The following is a 16702-nucleotide window of genomic DNA, read 5'->3' as shown; positions in this document are numbered from 1 at the left end:
CTTGACATAAACCTTGGGAATTATCTTACCCTTATATTGGATTAACAGTGAAACATCAACATCCTCAACACTGTGAATGCTAGGGCCTATGGTTTTACTGGTAACAAGGGATGATTTTGACACTTGCACTGTTTTTTTTTAACTGTCAATGAATATATTCTCACCAACTTGCTTTTGCCTTCTTTCCTAGGAAGTGTGTAGAGAGCTGTGGTGCCTTAGCAAGAGTAACCGCTGTGTCACCAACAGTATTCCCGCAGCCGAGGGAACACTGTGCCAGACGGGCACCATCGACAGGGGGGTGAGTCTGCAGAGGCTGAAATAACCGCACAGCAATATTTATAGCGTTAATTCAACTCCAACACAGTCTGTATGAGTCCAACAGGGATGGCCTGCACTCATGTGTTTGAGTTGGTTTTACACCCATTTTTTTACTTGCCTGTCCTATTACAGGAGAGTGGGAATATTTTTGGAATGCCAGGTAGGCACCCACTGTAGTGGGAAAGTGACCCTGGAAGATTAGGAGCAGAATAGCGCGGGCGTGGCAGTAGGGCCAGCTATAATCATTCCAGCTAATCCCATTGTGTGGGATATGGGAATAAGAACCCCATTCCCAGCACCCGCCCGGCAGGATTTGTGCAAACAATGCGATTGGGTCATCAGTTCATGTTTCTGCCCGGTCAGGTTAGAGAGACAGTTTTAACAAAGATTACGCCAGCCATTGTCACCACCAGTGCCCATGTCTAAATGGGAAGAATGGGAGCGTTTCACGTGCTGTCGCCCTCGGTTACCGTCGGCTCGGTGGACCCATTCACAAGCCCGACCCGCGTTCTGAGTCCTGGACAACACTCGGGCACCAGGTTTAGCCAATAGAAGGTTTTTTTTTGTTTTCTTTGTGTTATTTTTTTCATAATTTCTTTGAGTAGCGAACAACCGCCTGCCTTTAGCTTGGAACATGTCCGAGGCATACAAGTGTCAGCCATTGGTCACATATACCAGAGTCCTGCCAGCATGCCAGAGAGGAGTGACCAGGCATGCACAATAACAAACTTCTGCAGGGTTCATAAACTACTCGGTTACTAAACCACGGCAAATCCTTTTCCTGGAAAGTCACAATTCCTGGAAATGTTCTTGTAGTTTCGTGGATGAAACAAAAACCAGAACTATGTAGCGGTCCCTGACACCCAGATGCATTTTATGCCCTTTAGTTTGCTGCTTAAGCTTTGCTGCTGATTTATTTACAGGCCCAAAGGGTCAGTTTCCAGAAAACTGCAGTGGATAAAGCTAAGCTGTGGTCCTTTCATCCTCAATAGTTAAATGCAAGGGTTGATCTTTTGTGATCATGAAGAAAAACATCTCCATAACGTCATCCCTGCGTTTTTGATACAAGAGGACAGACAGACCTAGTACCCCTGGGTTGAGGGAGAAATGATGAAGGCCATGGAATTGTCACTGTGTTTCTGCGGTTACATGTGGTCAGAGAGCAGAACATCACCCAGACTGCCTCTCGTAAACGATGTCACTCCTCCCTCCGTGAGAGGGATTCCTCGACTCTGAATCTTTGGCTTAACTGCTGTTTTTTTGTGTGTGTTTTTGGGTTGGGAGGGGTAAGGCTTTTACCCACTGAACCCCTGACCCCGGCTCAGAGAGCTCCGTTGTGGCTGGACACAAGCGGGCGATGAAAAGCAGATAGACTTTCAGCCAGTGGCTAGGAAAGACAGGTACAGCCTGTCCTGGCTTTGTCAGCCCTTGCTAGATAAGACATTCTTGGAGGGGTTATTTTGGGCATGCTGAATAGCATAGCTGTCCTTAGTGATGACTCCCTCCCTCGCTTGCTCTCAGTCTGTTTCTCTCTCTCTCTCTCTCTCTTCCACACTTCCTTTCTCCCTTCTCTATGTTAATCCTGTTTATAAAATGTCTTAGTGTTTTACCTGGCTTTAGCGGAGTGGTGACAGACGACACCGCCGCGGCCTTGCCAGTTCCTTCTCAGCCCAAGGGCGAGACACAACTTAACCTACTGACATAGTTGTCTGTTTGTTGGGGGACAAACGGCCACAGCACACTCTTAATCCCTGCCCAGGGCCTCACCTCTCTTGGAGCGACGCTCTCTGAATGAAGCTTGTGTTTCTGAGTTAAGATTCCAAGTGAAAAAAAGAAGGATTATCTGCTTACTCTTTATCGAATTAGAGTTTACCAGAAATTAGAGTTTTGCGGTGTGAATGTGTGGTATGCCTGTATTGAAATAAGGTCAGATGGAGAGTTGCTCTTTGGGTTTCACAGGAGAAAGGGAGCAGTGATAGATATACAATAAAATATCAACAACAGACATATGATTGGACATACTGCTTGTTGAAGTATGCACCTCCAATGTACTGGAACAAAGAAAATGGTTGTCGTTTGTAATGGAGAATTCCCTTTTGCATTTCACAGATTTTTTGGTAAATTTTTTCCTTGAAACTGAAACCCCCCTGTGTGGTGTTGTGCTTGGAGGAGCTGGAAACGAAAAAGGAAGTGCTTGAAACCAACTTTGTTTGGTATCCATGCCAGGCTGCCAAACCCTGCTGTAAATGCTGGTTTCCCTTGGATTCCGGAGGTCTTAAGGCTCTGTGCTGGCGCTTTGCAAACGGACGCAGAAGCCTATAGCGAGCCACACAAAGGAAAGATTGGAATCTCCATGGACCTGAACCGATTTCCTTGTGCCAGAGATAAAGCCACTGGCAGTGAACCGCATTGTCTAGACACTTGTCAGATATTGACTGTCGTGCTATACAAAAGTAGACTCCACAAGGCTTTTTATTATCTTTTAAGGCTGTGTGTGCTGTCGTCGAGTGGCACATCCAGCATTGAGCAAGTGCTGTTTTAATCAAAAGTCAAATTAGCTGTGTACAGAACACAAAGGCCACGAATGTGTATCCTCATTGCAGTTAATTTCTGCAAATGGAAAAAGCCTTAGGTTCCTATATTTGGACCGATCAACACAAGGCCCAAATGCAATTTTATCTTTTTCTATGGTGCACTGATACAATTTCATTCTACCACCAAAGTTGGTGGTTTCCTGGTCTAAAATCAACATTTGCATTGGCACTGGAGGATGACATTAACAGAGGTGTGATTATGAAAATCGCCTGGCATCATTGTCTGAATGGAGCTCTTAATGTTTTGTAGGCAACAGAAAAATGTGCTGATCAGTTGCAATTGCCGTTCAGTTGCGTTTTTGTTCTCTTTGGACCAAATGATCTTGTGACATTCCACAAGTACCTACAATATCTACAGATGACAGGTGATAGTCATATATTGTATGTTCATTTTACGTGCAGTGTGGCCTGTGTTTCAGTGATTTGTATTCATTTGGCAGTTGCTAATGAAAGATTCCCTCAGTAGTAGTCCTTAGCATGTCTATCTAAGGGGTCTGCTGTGAGGAATTTATGTTTGTGGCCTGTGACTGTGCTCTACATTGAGTTGTCAGATGTTTAGAGCTCTGTGTTTAGGGGTACAGCTCAAAATTTTGGGCTTCAGGCAAGTGTAATGTAAGTTCAAATCCCTGGTTGACCAATGGTCCTACACACGGATGTCATTCCCCTCAAATGACTGCAGCACACATTAAAATGACATCCTGAGTATTCAGTATTTTTAAAAAAGTGTCAGTAGATTCAGAACCAGAGTCAGTTTCAGCATTTCCGTGCCTATTTGGACTAGGGTTCAGCATTTAGCGAGCTGGTGCTGTACTGTACAAAGCCATACTGGAAGAAGACCAAACATTCAAGGAAAACGTTGCAGACATTGTTCAAGAAAAATGTGCAATTTAATGATTTAATGATGATGCCTTAATTTACGATGCCTTAAATTACTGTGGTGGCGCAAACCCCTCTGAAATAGCAGAATGTGAAAAAAATATGTAAAAGGAAAGCTCAGGCATTGAATTGTGGCATGTTATTTTGTTTGCTTTTTTATAAGTTGTTCCAGTGTTCATCAAAGCACGAGTGGCCAAAGGCGTGCCTGCTCTTTCATTTGGATGTCCAGTCGGTAACCCCCTTTCTCTCCGTCGCCCCCTCTTGCCCCCATCCCCCCATTTTCGGTCCCAGTGGTGTTTCCAGGGGGAGTGTGTGGCGTTTGGGACGTGGCCCCAGGGCGTAGATGGTGACTGGGGTCCCTGGTCCATATGGGGCGAGTGTAGCCGGACTTGTGGCGGCGGCGTCTCCTCCTCCCTCCGACACTGTGACAGCCCAGCGTAAGTAAGCTAAAGTAAGCCAGAGCAAGCTGACCCACGCCCCCGGGGTGCCTCTGGGCCCAATGCTGGGCTCCTTCACTTATTTAAAAAAATTTTTTTGTTCCTTTTTTTCCTCTCTCTTGTTATGAATGGTACAGAGTTTGGGGTCGAGTAAGGGGAAAAAAAGGGGGGGTTGTAGCTCTTTTATGTTTTGGTTCATTTGCTTCGCAGTTCTGCTCGGAAATGGAAATGTACAACCTGTGAAACTGGTAGACGTTAGCAAAACCTAAAGGAATCCATAGGCACACATTCCACTTTCTCTCATATGCAAACGCATTGTTTAATTATTTTTAAAAAGTAGAAATTATAATATAATAAATACTCCTTTGTCACCTTATAAGTTCTTTGTACCATCAGCTGAAATCCAGCGTGAAAAACAGCGCTGAATTAATCTAACTTTTCCTCAATGGTTGAGGTCTGATTTTGTTGGATTTGATTTTTTAAAAAACTTGCTACCCATTCTCCCGGTTCCCCAGAAGTTCTGGCAACAGATGTTCTCCTGACAGAACTGTAATTTGAACTCTAATTGTCCAGTGGTGACTGAGGGACAGTCAACACAGGAGACAAAGCTTAAAAACACTGCCAAGTGGAAAATCACCCAGCCTTCTCTCACTGCCGAACCCAGACAAGGCCTTTTCAAATCAGACTGTCCCTTAGCTTGTAGTGGGGGAGCGTTGGCATGTCAATATTGCCAGAGGGATTTGTCAGTCATGTATTCAACCCAGACAGGCCCCATTATCACAGGCACACACACACACACACAGGCAGACGGTTGGCACTTCCAGGGTGTACCAATCGATCCCCTATTGTTCTTCAGGTCTCAGGTTACCAGGCCACCCTACGGCAGCAGCAGTGCTGAACCAGGGGGCCAGAAAGTAACTGTCGTGTTGTGACAACAACTGAGTCTGACACACAAGAAAAACCATACGAAAAGATTTTTTTTTTTAAAAAGCAAGGCAGCCGTCTCCCCATTTTTAACATTGTTTGGGAGAGAAAGGGGGCCTGAAAACAGTTCCAGAGTTGCGGCAGGAGGAGCTCCTGACGGGGGGCCGCTCGACGGAGTTAGGGTTTCAGTCCCGGCGGTGGCGGAAACGTCTGTCTTCACACTCTGCCCTCAGACGGCGGAGAAAGTGTGGCCAGCGTAATGCGTAACACCTGTGTAAGACGATCGGCCTTAGACCCCGGGTACCGAGCCTTGGGGAGGAAACCGAGGCACTTCAGCCAAAACGGGCCTGGAAAGCATTCATTAGACAGGGCCCTCTCTCCCAGCGCAGCTGAGTGGGGCTTCTGTTTCCTGGGTTTGGGCTCCCCCCCCCCCCGTCCCACCACTCGCCATGGAGAGGGGGCGCGCTGAAATTGCACAGCCCAACTAGAAAAGAGCCAAAACAACTCCTGCTGGTAAATGTCTGAAACCCCCTCCTCTTTCCCCCTTCACCTGAATATAGTTGATAATCTCTATGCTGTAGGACAGTCAGTATCTCTTGATGCACATAGACAAAAAATGAGCCAGAATTCTCAAAAAAGCCTGTGTGCTCAAAAGCAGATATCTATTCCATGAGGCACAAGAGTGCGGGATATTCCGTGAGGCATCGGGTGTGGGAGTGATTGTGGAAAGCTCGTTGTACATTCCCAAACCCTCTGACCCCGGTGAAAAACCCCACGTCCTTACCTAAGATCGCCCTCTGGTAGAAATCCCTGTCTCAGCTCAGGAGCGTTATGCGATAAGGACGCGTTTTCCACTGGGGCAGTGGGGGTCTGGTGCTCTACCTGGTGGGAGTGCTAGGTACAGATAAAGGTAGCTGCCCCACCTCCACCCCACTCGCCCACCCACCCAAATGCAGTGCAGATGCTGACTGGCGTTGATTGGAATGGTCTGTATATATTTTTTTACTTTGATTGCTCCTTTTTTTCAGCATGGAGTGGAGTGCACTGACAAAGAGTGGAAAGAGCTTCATTAATCTTTTTCTTTTTTATTCTAATTTGTTTCAGGCCGTCTGGTGGAGGAAAGTACTGTCTTGGGGAGAGGAAACGTTACAGATCGTGTAACACTGATGTGAGTACGCATGTGTCTGACTCTTCTTTCTCGCACTCCCTCCTGCTCTCTAACTTTCTCTCTCTCTCTAGCTTAATCTTATTCTTTAAGGCTGGCCAGATAATGGAAGGACAATTTTTTCCAGAACCATGACGTCTTTGAACTCGGTGACCAAATCCCAGAGTGACCAAATCCCTGGGGTGTTTGCATATTAATTACTCAATACATGTGGTGGCTTGCACCTTGGATGCTGTCATCCATGAGGTAGTGCCAATGCCTGGCAAGCTCCAGGACTCAACATCTCAAATTTGTGTTGAATAGTGAATCGCGTCGTCACAGTTTAATGTGAACGTTGATCCCAGACAGAGAAACGCAGAGCCTCTCAGACATTCTGCAGTCTCTCCCGGTTCAGCTAAGGAGTTGCTGCTGGAGTCAGCTGCTGGAACACTTGGTGTAGTTGTTTACAGCCATTACCATCCCTGGGGACAAAATTCCAGTTTTTTTAAATAATGTGTTTTAATGATTTATGTTGGAGCCCTTCGGGGCTGCCTCACAGTGGTACTTCAGCTGTGGTGACTGGGCTTTCAATTCCACAATGGCAAGGTGAGACTGTGAAAGATACTGAGTCTGATAATAATGAACCACATGCCTACAACATACAAATATTGTTGACTAACATTTGGTTTATCTGGAAGAACTGGAATAAATTAATAATAAAATCTGAAATAAAGGGTGTTGGGTTGTTTAGGGTTAACCCAGCAATCATCTTCATTCACCAGAATTTTGGATGAGATTAATTTGAATATTCTGTGCATTGGAAGAGAATGCATATATATAGTTTTAGTGCTATTTTTTTTGTGGAAAGAAAATGTACTATATAAATGTAGTGGATCTGGAACACTACTCAACCTGAGTCATTTCTTCCCAAACCTCTTTTTTGGATTCAGATTCCATAAGAGAACAGCACTTCATGCTAGGATTCCTACTGAAAGAATATGTCAGACTTCTTGTGGTGCAGTGGCGAAACAACAGGATTACGGGGTACTCTCAGAGTGCACTTATAAATGTTCTTAATGTTAAATGAAGTGGTCAGGCTCTTTGACTGCAGCCCACTGGTGCATGAAGAACACTGAATGGAAGCATGTAATTGCATGGTAATCTAAAATAAAAAAAAATTAAAGGAGGAACATGGAAACCAAGCAGAATGATGAACGCCCTTATCTGGTGTGCGTAGGTTAAAAACGTAACCTTCCGGATGTATTTAAAAGATGACCATGGAAAACGCACTAGGGTAACTGATGGTAACCCCCCCCCCTCACACCCCCCTCCCTTCCCCTCCCCGGGAGAGTTGCCCTGAATTCTGGGTATCAGCAGAGCAGCGGGACAGTGATGCATGGCTGCATTAAGGTGCTCGCTGACCCGGGCCCAGGATGAATGGAACCTGTGACAGACCGGGACCCGGGTCTTGTTTGCTGGCAGCTCACCGCCGCCCCTTGACTCTGCCAATCTGCCGCTGGAAGTGTGTTTGCAAAATTCCCCTGGGAACCGTCAAGGGAGACAGGGTTTTGGGTCAGGGACGAGGAGAGAGGTTCAGCGGCCCTTCCGCTGAGAGATGAGCGGGCGAGGGGAGGAGGATTGTGCGTGGGGGGGTGGCGTAAATGGCGCTCACGAGCCTGTTTGCTGAGTGACCGGCCCCCTCGGACAAGAAGATTAGTGAAGTACGGCTCCGCACCCCACCTCCAGCCGGGCTGTGACGCAAGGCTCGCTGGCGAAAACGTGACAGCAGAGTCGAAACGTGGTGCAGATAAAGAGGTCTCTCCCAGGTGAGAAAAATCCTGAAGCTTTCCCAGTGGTTTTCCCAGTGGATATGGGTTTGTGCTTTTATTTGCCATTGAAAGCATTTCCTTTTCAAAACACCCGGTTTTCCAGTTTTCTGCAACCAAACTATTTTCGTGGGGGGCTGGAAATTCACACCTCCCACCGCAGCCGTTTCCTTGTGGCTCATTCTCCTCGCGGTGAGGCGTGAGCTGGCCCAACCTTTGCAGATATTCTGACATCTTAAAAAAAAGTGTAAAAACAACAACTCAGAGCAAGCGCAAGGACGTTTATTTTGGAAAACAAACGTTCCTCAAAACCACTGCCTCAGTTGCCCTGAAAGTTTGAGCATTCCAATGAAAATGTGTTGCGCTCTTGCGTCTCATGACCCGGGTACGACCAATAAGAGTATATGGGGGGGGGGGGGGGGGGGTGACGGAGGGGAGAGGCCTGACGCATAGCGCAGCTGATGAAAACGCTGGACCCCGACATGAGCCTTAATGTAATTAGGCCTTTGACCCTCCGGCAGTTCAAAGGAACCCCTGAGCTCTCTGCTGAGATGGCCAGAGGAGACTCTGGGGAGGAGGGGGAGGGGAGGGGGGGGGGGGCACTTTTACATGGCGCTGCCCCCAGTCGTGTGGGGGGGGGCGCTTCTGTCAAACGTCTGAATTTATTAGGGTTTAAGTCATTTAGGATATGGCCCCCCGCCGCTGGGGGGTTCCTGCCCGGACCGCTGCGGCGCGGCGGACCAGAGGTCGGCTCACATTTGTTCTCCCTCTCACAACAATGAGCTAATTCCTCTGCCCTTTCCCAACCCAGACTCCCGCGGTCACTTTCACATTCTCCGGGCATTCGCTCCCGGCCGGGCCGCAGCTCCACTTCAGAGCCGCGGGGGGGGGGGGAGAGAGGGGGCTGTGCTTTGTGGTGTTAAATGTCACCCCCTTTAATTGAAAGCAGGGGGCAACAAAGGCGAGGAGCCGGGTCGTTCGTAAGTTCATTACGAGGCGATATTAGGGGGACGCAGGGCCGTCGAAGAGCTCGCTGCATTTGGAAGGTGTGAAATGCAAAGACACTGCCATGGCCGTCTGATCCCAGAATGTGTATACTCACATCTGTGATTTCATTTCTTTTCTAACTCTTCATGCGCACTGATTGATTCTTAGCTTTCTTTCTTGGTCTATTTCTATCTTCGTTAAAATTTACGATTTAGTAGTTTAGCAGCATTCAGCAGAAAATGAGTATTTGGGAAGTTTAAGTGTATTTCACATGTTAACCAGACACTACGTTACATTTCTGGTGTCTTTCTATGTGAAGTAAAGAGAAAGTTAGAGAAATAAATGTGCAATATTAAACATGAATTTGCATAAAAATTCACCTTGCTCTATAACATTCCGTTTTTTTGTTTTGTTTTGTTTTTAAAAAACAAAATAGTCTGATTTTCAGCATTAAGCCTCAGAGTTATTCGGAATTCACACATATGAAAGTGACCCTCAGTATTAATTAATTGGGCATTATGTTGCTTTACCTCCATAATATTATAAATGCCTGACTGCCATTGCAGAATCAAATGAATTTGATTCAGATCCTGATTTCAAAATAAATTCCGGGAATGCGTACATGAAATATCGCAATATTGGAAGATGCTTTGGTTAGAGGGAGCGCATTTTCATGGATTCAGAAGAGTTGTGCGCACTAGTAAGTGTTCCTGCTCTCCCTCTCCCTCATTAGATGTCTTTGTGAAAGAGGCATTAAGACAATGGGCTGTGCACAAAGCAGGAGTTCCGCATTTATGTTCCTAGTTATGGACTCAACGTACACTCCTGAGCGCAGACCAATCAGCACTGGACTCAAAAGGAGTCCTTCAAACACATTGTTCTGAGAGAGAAGTCACTTTCAGCTTTATGGTCTTGTATTGCTCCTGAGAATAAAGGAAGAATTTTTTTTTTCCACCACCCCTTCTGCGCCCTCACAGTTCAGTTAAAAAAAAGTCTTCCAATTCTTCTGCCTTTTTCTCACACCTCATATAATAAAGCTCTTGACTTTTTTTTCATGCGTCTTGCAGGCCTGTCCAGCAGGATCGCGGGATTTCCGGGAAAAGCAGTGTGCGGATTTTGACAGCCTGCCATTCCGTGGGAAGTACTACAACTGGAAGCCTTATACTGGAGGTGAGCTCTCGTAGCGGGCCGTGTGGACACAACGCCAGCCCCGCGTTTCTGTCCCAGGGGCTTCCGCGTTTGTGACCAGGGGGCAAGTCTGTGCTCTTTTCTTCTTTCTCTCTTTTCTCCTCCTCCCCAATGACAGTATGCATACTAGGCTTTTGTGTATGCCCTGCGCACACCAGCAGTGTGAAAGTCTCTTTGATGCCCTGAAAATTCTCCGAATTCCACAGCCTAAAGCTTTTGAAGGTCTTCTGCACTGCTGTTTCTGTCCTGTGCACTCTTGGTGTGTTTGTTTTATGGACTAGCTCTGTGAAAAAATCCTGCAGGGGGGTGGTAGAAGGGGGCGATGGGGATGGTAGTGGGGGGGGGGGATGTGGGGTTTGCCAGGGCATGAGATTGCTCAGGTTTACTGCAGCGTTGCTGTACGCTCTGTTCAGTAATGTCTTCCACATGCAGCCTAGCCTTTGTGATGAGCTAAACCGTGACTTATGGTCAGTCTATCGCTGAAAGGTTTGTCTGCTCAAAAAGGCGATTGTGACATCAGACAGACTGGAGAATAAAAAGTAAGAGAAACTTTGGAGAGCTTTGCTTTAGCTTTAAAGCTGCGCCACTATACTTTCTTGCTCGGATGACGCATTAGACACTTTGTGCCGTCTGCAGTTTAATCGTTGTAGATGTGACTCAGGAGAGGGATTCAGTATTAGTTTAATGCATGAATAAGGATTTCAGAAGAAGCTGAAGTACGGCCTCTCTACTGCCTTTCTCTTCCTCTCTCTCTAGTTCTTTCTCTGTCTTTCGCCCTCCCTCTCTCCCTCCCTCTCTCCCTGATCTGTGTCTCTGGATGTTACTTTCAACCCATGTGAGATATCTCACTGTACCGAAATGAGATGTGCTCCACAGACAAGTGCACAGGCATTTACCCCCCCCCCCCCCCCCCACCCCCATCTGAAAACCAGCTGCATACATGGCAATGGATCAGGGCTGGCAGATCTGTTAATAATTACCACAAGAGGGTAGAGAAGGGCACAAAATAAAGTGTACGTGTTGATCGCAGTGCTGTGAGTGGGATCTGAATGGCGGCTCCCGCCGACCCCCCCCCCCCCCCCCCCCCCCAATCCTCGCCCCTGTGCTAAAGCTGCTCTAAAAGCCCTCGCAGACACCTCTCACGATGCCAGGATGGGCCGGTCCGCTGAGCAGCTGCAGACAGACCGCTTCCATCGCTCGAGGAGCTCCCAGATCTTATCGCGGTGCCGCTTTCATCCCCCAAATTATCTGCACTCTCTCAGTCTTTTACTATTGTGTACTTAGCTGAAACAAGACAGCGGTGACATATAGACTACTTCAAATGAAGAACAGGAAAAAGAAAGAAGGAAAAGCAACCCGTGAAGCTGGAAAGAAGTCATTTATTGTGCTTCTGAGTCAACCTGATTTAGAGCTCAAGGAAAAGCACTAAGACCATTGTGTACGTAGCCGCCGGTCGTGTGGGTTGTCCTGGGTTGCTTTTTGTTGTACACCGTGGATGAACTGTAAGAAAAAAAACTGGGCCATTCAGAGGTGCAATAAATAGCATTTTATGCAACTTTTTATCTTTAGTTTTTATCTTTTTGACTGCTTTTTTTGCTCCGGCAAGCTCTCTTATGGCACAGCATGTTACACAGGTCTCTCCAGACCTTGACACACCTCCGTCTGACTTGTCTCTGACCAACAATACGGTGCATTCTGAGTTCAGCAGATGCCCCAAACAAATGTGGCTCACCAAGGTCTGCAAATAAAAAACAAAACAGAATAGATATGGCAGAGTTTGAATGTTAAACCCTTTATCAGTGGTCGTGGGTGATGGCATTCAGTGATGTCATTTCCTGCCTCAGATTTAAGGTTGCCACTTTTTTTTGCACTATGCGTTCTCACTCCAGGCGGCGTGAAGCCTTGTGCCCTGAACTGCCTGGCTGAAGGCTACAACTTCTACACCGAGCGAGCTCCAGCTGTCATTGATGGCACGCGCTGCAAGGGTGACTCACTGGACATCTGCATCAATGGGGAGTGCAAGGTTAGGGCTGCCATTCAGCTGTCTCTATCTGTTTTTCAGCCTCATGTTACTTTAATATCATGTCACTCGTTGTCTTCAAGCGATCGTGAAGGGTGGCTGGGACACAGTCAGTCTTGCCTTGAAAGACCCTTCTCATTAGGCACTGTATTTAGAGAATTGAAAGCATTTTAAAGTCAAATGAAAAATTGTATAAATAGCTGAAGCGTCATTTAAAGTACAGGTTGTTTTAGTTGTGCCCCTAGAATATTGCATATTACTGACTTGGAGATCCTGTTGTTTTGTGTGTGTGTTTTTTTTTTCTATTGCAAAAATAATTCTATTATTTTTTTCTATTCTATCCTATTGATTGGATGTGTGTTTTGAGGCTTTTCAGTGAGCAAATCCCAGGATTTCACCATTACTTAAAATGCTCCTGACAGCTACATGAAGTCCCGACAGCGAAGTCTTAAACTGCTTTTAAAATGAACTGCAACGGGCCTTGTGTGCCACAATAAATTTAAAATGGGAGGAAAAATAACATGGGCCAAATGGTAGTTGTTTTTGGGAGGAGGGGGCTTGTGTACGAGGAGCCCCCGTTGCTGCAGCACTGCTCCCCAGATGCTCCATGGGACTGCAGCACGTGTGTAGTTCCACTCTCGCTTTCCCCTGACCCAGTTTGTGCTCGTAGCCACAATGCGGGATTGATTATCTGAGGGAGGAATCTCTCTGCAGATACCGGAGCGCCGCAGCTGTAAGACTACAAACAAGTAGCAGAGTCCTGAAAGGGGAACAATGAGGCCACAGAAAAGAATGAAAGTAGTGCAGTCACCTAATTCGCAAAGCATGATGGGTAGACCGCTCTCTGATTCTTATCTGACCACCACAGTTCCTGCTACAATTGTGTCTGGATTTTTGTCAGGAAACAAGTAGGCCAGAATTGTGGGGAAAAATGCATTCAAAGACAATACTGTGTGTACATTACTATTGAATGAAAAATGTTCAGCTCAGAAAGATGTAAACTTGTATTCTGTGTTTTGAAGCTATTCTGTGTTTTGAAGCTATTGTATGCATTGTGCGTGTGTGTGTGTGTGTGTGTGTGTGTGTGTGTGCGTGCATGTGTGAGTGAGTGAGTGACTGAGTGAGTGAGAGAGAGAGAGGGAGGAGTGTTTGCGCATGCACATTTGCATGCATGTTTTTTGCAGCTTGCATCTAAATCTTGAAACTTCACCACTGATTGTAAAAACAAACTTCCATTCATCTGGAGTTCACTTACAGAATTTAAGGTTGATGTACTGAGATGGCTGTTCTTTGGAAACAATGCGTTTTTGGCACTCGATAGATTATCACACAAGAACAAGAATATGTTTATTTTAGTAATAAAATTTGGAAGGGTGCAGTCACAAATAAACAATCACAAATAAACAGTGTAGATATGGCAGTTTTCTGAGAGCTCACATATGATCATTAGTTAGAAATATCTATTATATCATCACCTAAATTATTTTGTTTTGTTTGTGGAATATATATGCAGTACCTCTCCATGTGTGTGCATGTGTGGTGTAAATGTATAAATAATAGCTTTATTTATTTGTCTTCCTACAAACATGTGTTACACAGCAAAGAGCAAAAAGAGCTGTGGCTTTGTGCAAAACTCCATTAAGCCACATGCTGCTATGGGGCCAAACGTACATTAGCAGTCGCGGCTCACTGCCTCATGTAGAAGTAAAGGAGTTTGGGTTTTCTCTGAAGGTCATAGCAGGCAGAAAACTTCTGCATGGAACCCGAACATGACAAACCGTGATACTCATTCGTAGCCCCTCGGTGGTGCGCTGTTGCCCTTTCCCAAAACATCTAACACAAGACGGAGTTCATTTCTCTTTAACCCCTCTTCAGCATGTCGGCTGTGACAACATCCTGGGATCGGACGCGAAGGAGGACCGCTGCCGGGTGTGTGGAGGGGACGGGAGCACCTGTGAGGCCACGGAGGGACTTTTCAACGACACTCTTCCGCGAGGAGGTACAGTGCGGACATCAGCCGTGACCACTGGGCATGACGGCCAGGACTGTAAGACACTCAGCTGGCTATGTTCGGAGGTGCATAACTGGCTTTGACAGCCGAGAAGTGGTCAGCGCACTGAGATGCATGAGCTGGCTCTAACTACTGAGCTGCGTTCAGGGTCTGAGGTACATTACGCTGCCCTGCGTTCATTTATCAGACCCTCTTATCCAGATACGGGACCCAAGCTGTGTTGCGCTGTGACCACAATGCAAAGCTCTGAACCAGAGGCTGCAGCTCTCGGCCCCAGCCTGATTCGTTGTTAGGGGTGTAAGAAAATATCGATACACTCGAGTATCGCGATATTATGTTTTGTGATACTGTATCGATTCTCAAAAACACTGTATCGATTTTTAATTAATAGCTTACATGCAAAGATTTGTGTCAGACGGTGGTTCATTTTGTGTTGTGTTTAAAACCCCGACCGCTAGATAATGTTGTAATCTGCCTTCAGCCATTTGACTGTAAACAAGTAAACTTTTTTTACTCAGATTTTATGCATATAGTGGTGTGTTCTTTATACTATGACAGTTCTCCTAAAATTAGATTTAAAAAATCGCAAGATAGCGCCTTGCTTACGGTATCTCAATATATCGCAATATATTGAACCGTAACCCCTGTATCATGATACGTATCGTATCGCCAGATTCTTGCCAATACACAGCCCTATTTGTTGTGCATGATTCTTGATGAATTGATGACTGGATATAAAATGCCAAATTGATGGGACTTGCGTGTCCATGATTGAGGGCTCACCCCAAAGCTGGTGAGTAAGGCAAAGAAAGAACTGTTCCCACCTGGGGTACCATCTGCCATTCCCTGCTGGCCTACCAGCTGTGACTCTGATCAGTTTTCTGGAAGACACTGTGCGTTCCCTTATCTTGAAGCGAGAGAGGCGAAAAACTCAGTGACTCATTGACTTTTTGGCAATCGGGGCTTTTCGATGTGCCAAAACAGCACGCTTGCCAGACACTTCATTTTTCACGGGAATGTGTTGGTTTCCCAGGTCGCTGGGTGATAAAGCGTGTGTTTTTAGTGTTGAGACGCACAAAGTCAAAATACAAACCCCAAGACAATATGTGAGTATTAATGGCATCATTTATTGCATGGAAATGCTCATGAAGACATCACTTTTCTGCAACTGCCTTCAGTGTCTAAAAGGACCATGAAAAGTGTTGAGGTGTGAGAGCTGTATTTTTATTGAAAGTTGCAATTTACACATTTTTATTAGGGGGCCAAGCACCGAAGGTGCGAAGGCACCCTATTGTTTCCTTATTATTATTATTATTATTATTATTATTATTATTATTATTATTATTATTATTATTACACCATTTTGTGCTGTTTGGGCAAAGCTGCCTGGTTGTTTTTTTTTTAAACCAAACTTTGCACATTGATAAAGTGATTTTGGCCACTTGGTGCTAGGTGCGTGGCTTTTTACCAAAAAAAATTTAAATCTATCTTCGACTCGACACGACTTATTTTAAAGGACCTTGGAATAGCATCTACTCATGTATATCTAAAAGCATAAATAAAGCTGCTACGCTTACAAATATACCCACAGTAAGCCAATGATTTTGCATGTGGGCGTGGCTTATCACAAAATTTCTAATAATTCCAAAATGGTTCTACAGAAATTGATGAAATTGAGATGGTATTTATATTGACACTCATATCAAGAACCGAACAGAAAAGTATTGGCCCAATTGAATCATATGGTGGCGCTATAGAGCACAATATTTCTTATGGATTTATAAATTCATAAAAAATCACTTCTGTCTTTTAGTGATGTACAATTTGCAGTTGTGATCATTTTCCTGATCTGGAACATAGATCTGTACTCTTGGAATGGCCTCCATCTTGGAAAGGCTATTATCCATTTTCTTTTGTACCAAGTTTTGACCTGACTACATCGATCAGACTGGCACAGTGGTACAGGGATACCTCCCTATGGCCACCGTGTGATTTTGGCACTGAGTAGCCACTTGTATGGCTGTATGTGCTTGGACCCTGTCTATTGCTGCTTGCAGCTATATTTTTTTCTTATGATTTGAGTGTACCTCAGGAATTGAGAAAATTATTTTCATAGTCTTGTTATTTTTAATGTGAAGAAGTGGTCCTGTGCTTGTATGTTCTCATTTGTGTTTCTCCTCTAGGCTACATGGAGGTCGTTCAGATTCCAAGGGGTTCTGTCCATATCGAGATCAAAGAAGTGGCAATGTCAAAGAACTACATTGGTAAATCATTTCTCTATGACAGGATGGCTCTGGAACAAAATGTCATGATAAACACATTTGTTTTATGTACTCTTGTAATGAAAACCGTTCCTTAATGGTACTTATTAAAACAT

The 16702-nt window shown here is 45.4% G+C and overlaps 1 protein-coding gene across 1 annotated transcript in view; it reads left to right on the top strand.

Moving 5' to 3' along the window:
- adamts6 (ADAM metallopeptidase with thrombospondin type 1 motif, 6) overlaps positions 1-16702 on the top strand; it is a 74857-nt gene that overhangs the window by 34894 nt on the left and 23261 nt on the right. The window contains exons 11-17 of the mRNA XM_035389931.1: positions 191-298; positions 4080-4225; positions 6254-6317; positions 10174-10276; positions 12184-12317; positions 14190-14313; positions 16509-16589. Coding sequence (XP_035245822.1) covers positions 191-298; positions 4080-4225; positions 6254-6317; positions 10174-10276; positions 12184-12317; positions 14190-14313; positions 16509-16589 — 760 coding nt within the window. The remainder of the gene's footprint in view (positions 1-190; positions 299-4079; positions 4226-6253; positions 6318-10173; positions 10277-12183; positions 12318-14189; positions 14314-16508; positions 16590-16702) is intronic.

Source organism: Anguilla anguilla, chromosome 14 (genome assembly GCF_013347855.1).
Source record: "Anguilla anguilla isolate fAngAng1 chromosome 14, fAngAng1.pri, whole genome shotgun sequence".
In the NCBI taxonomy this organism is placed as follows: domain Eukaryota; kingdom Metazoa; phylum Chordata; class Actinopteri; order Anguilliformes; family Anguillidae; genus Anguilla; species Anguilla anguilla.
The sequence above is the reverse complement of the archived record's forward strand: the minus strand, read 5'-3'. Positions and strand labels throughout refer to the sequence as shown.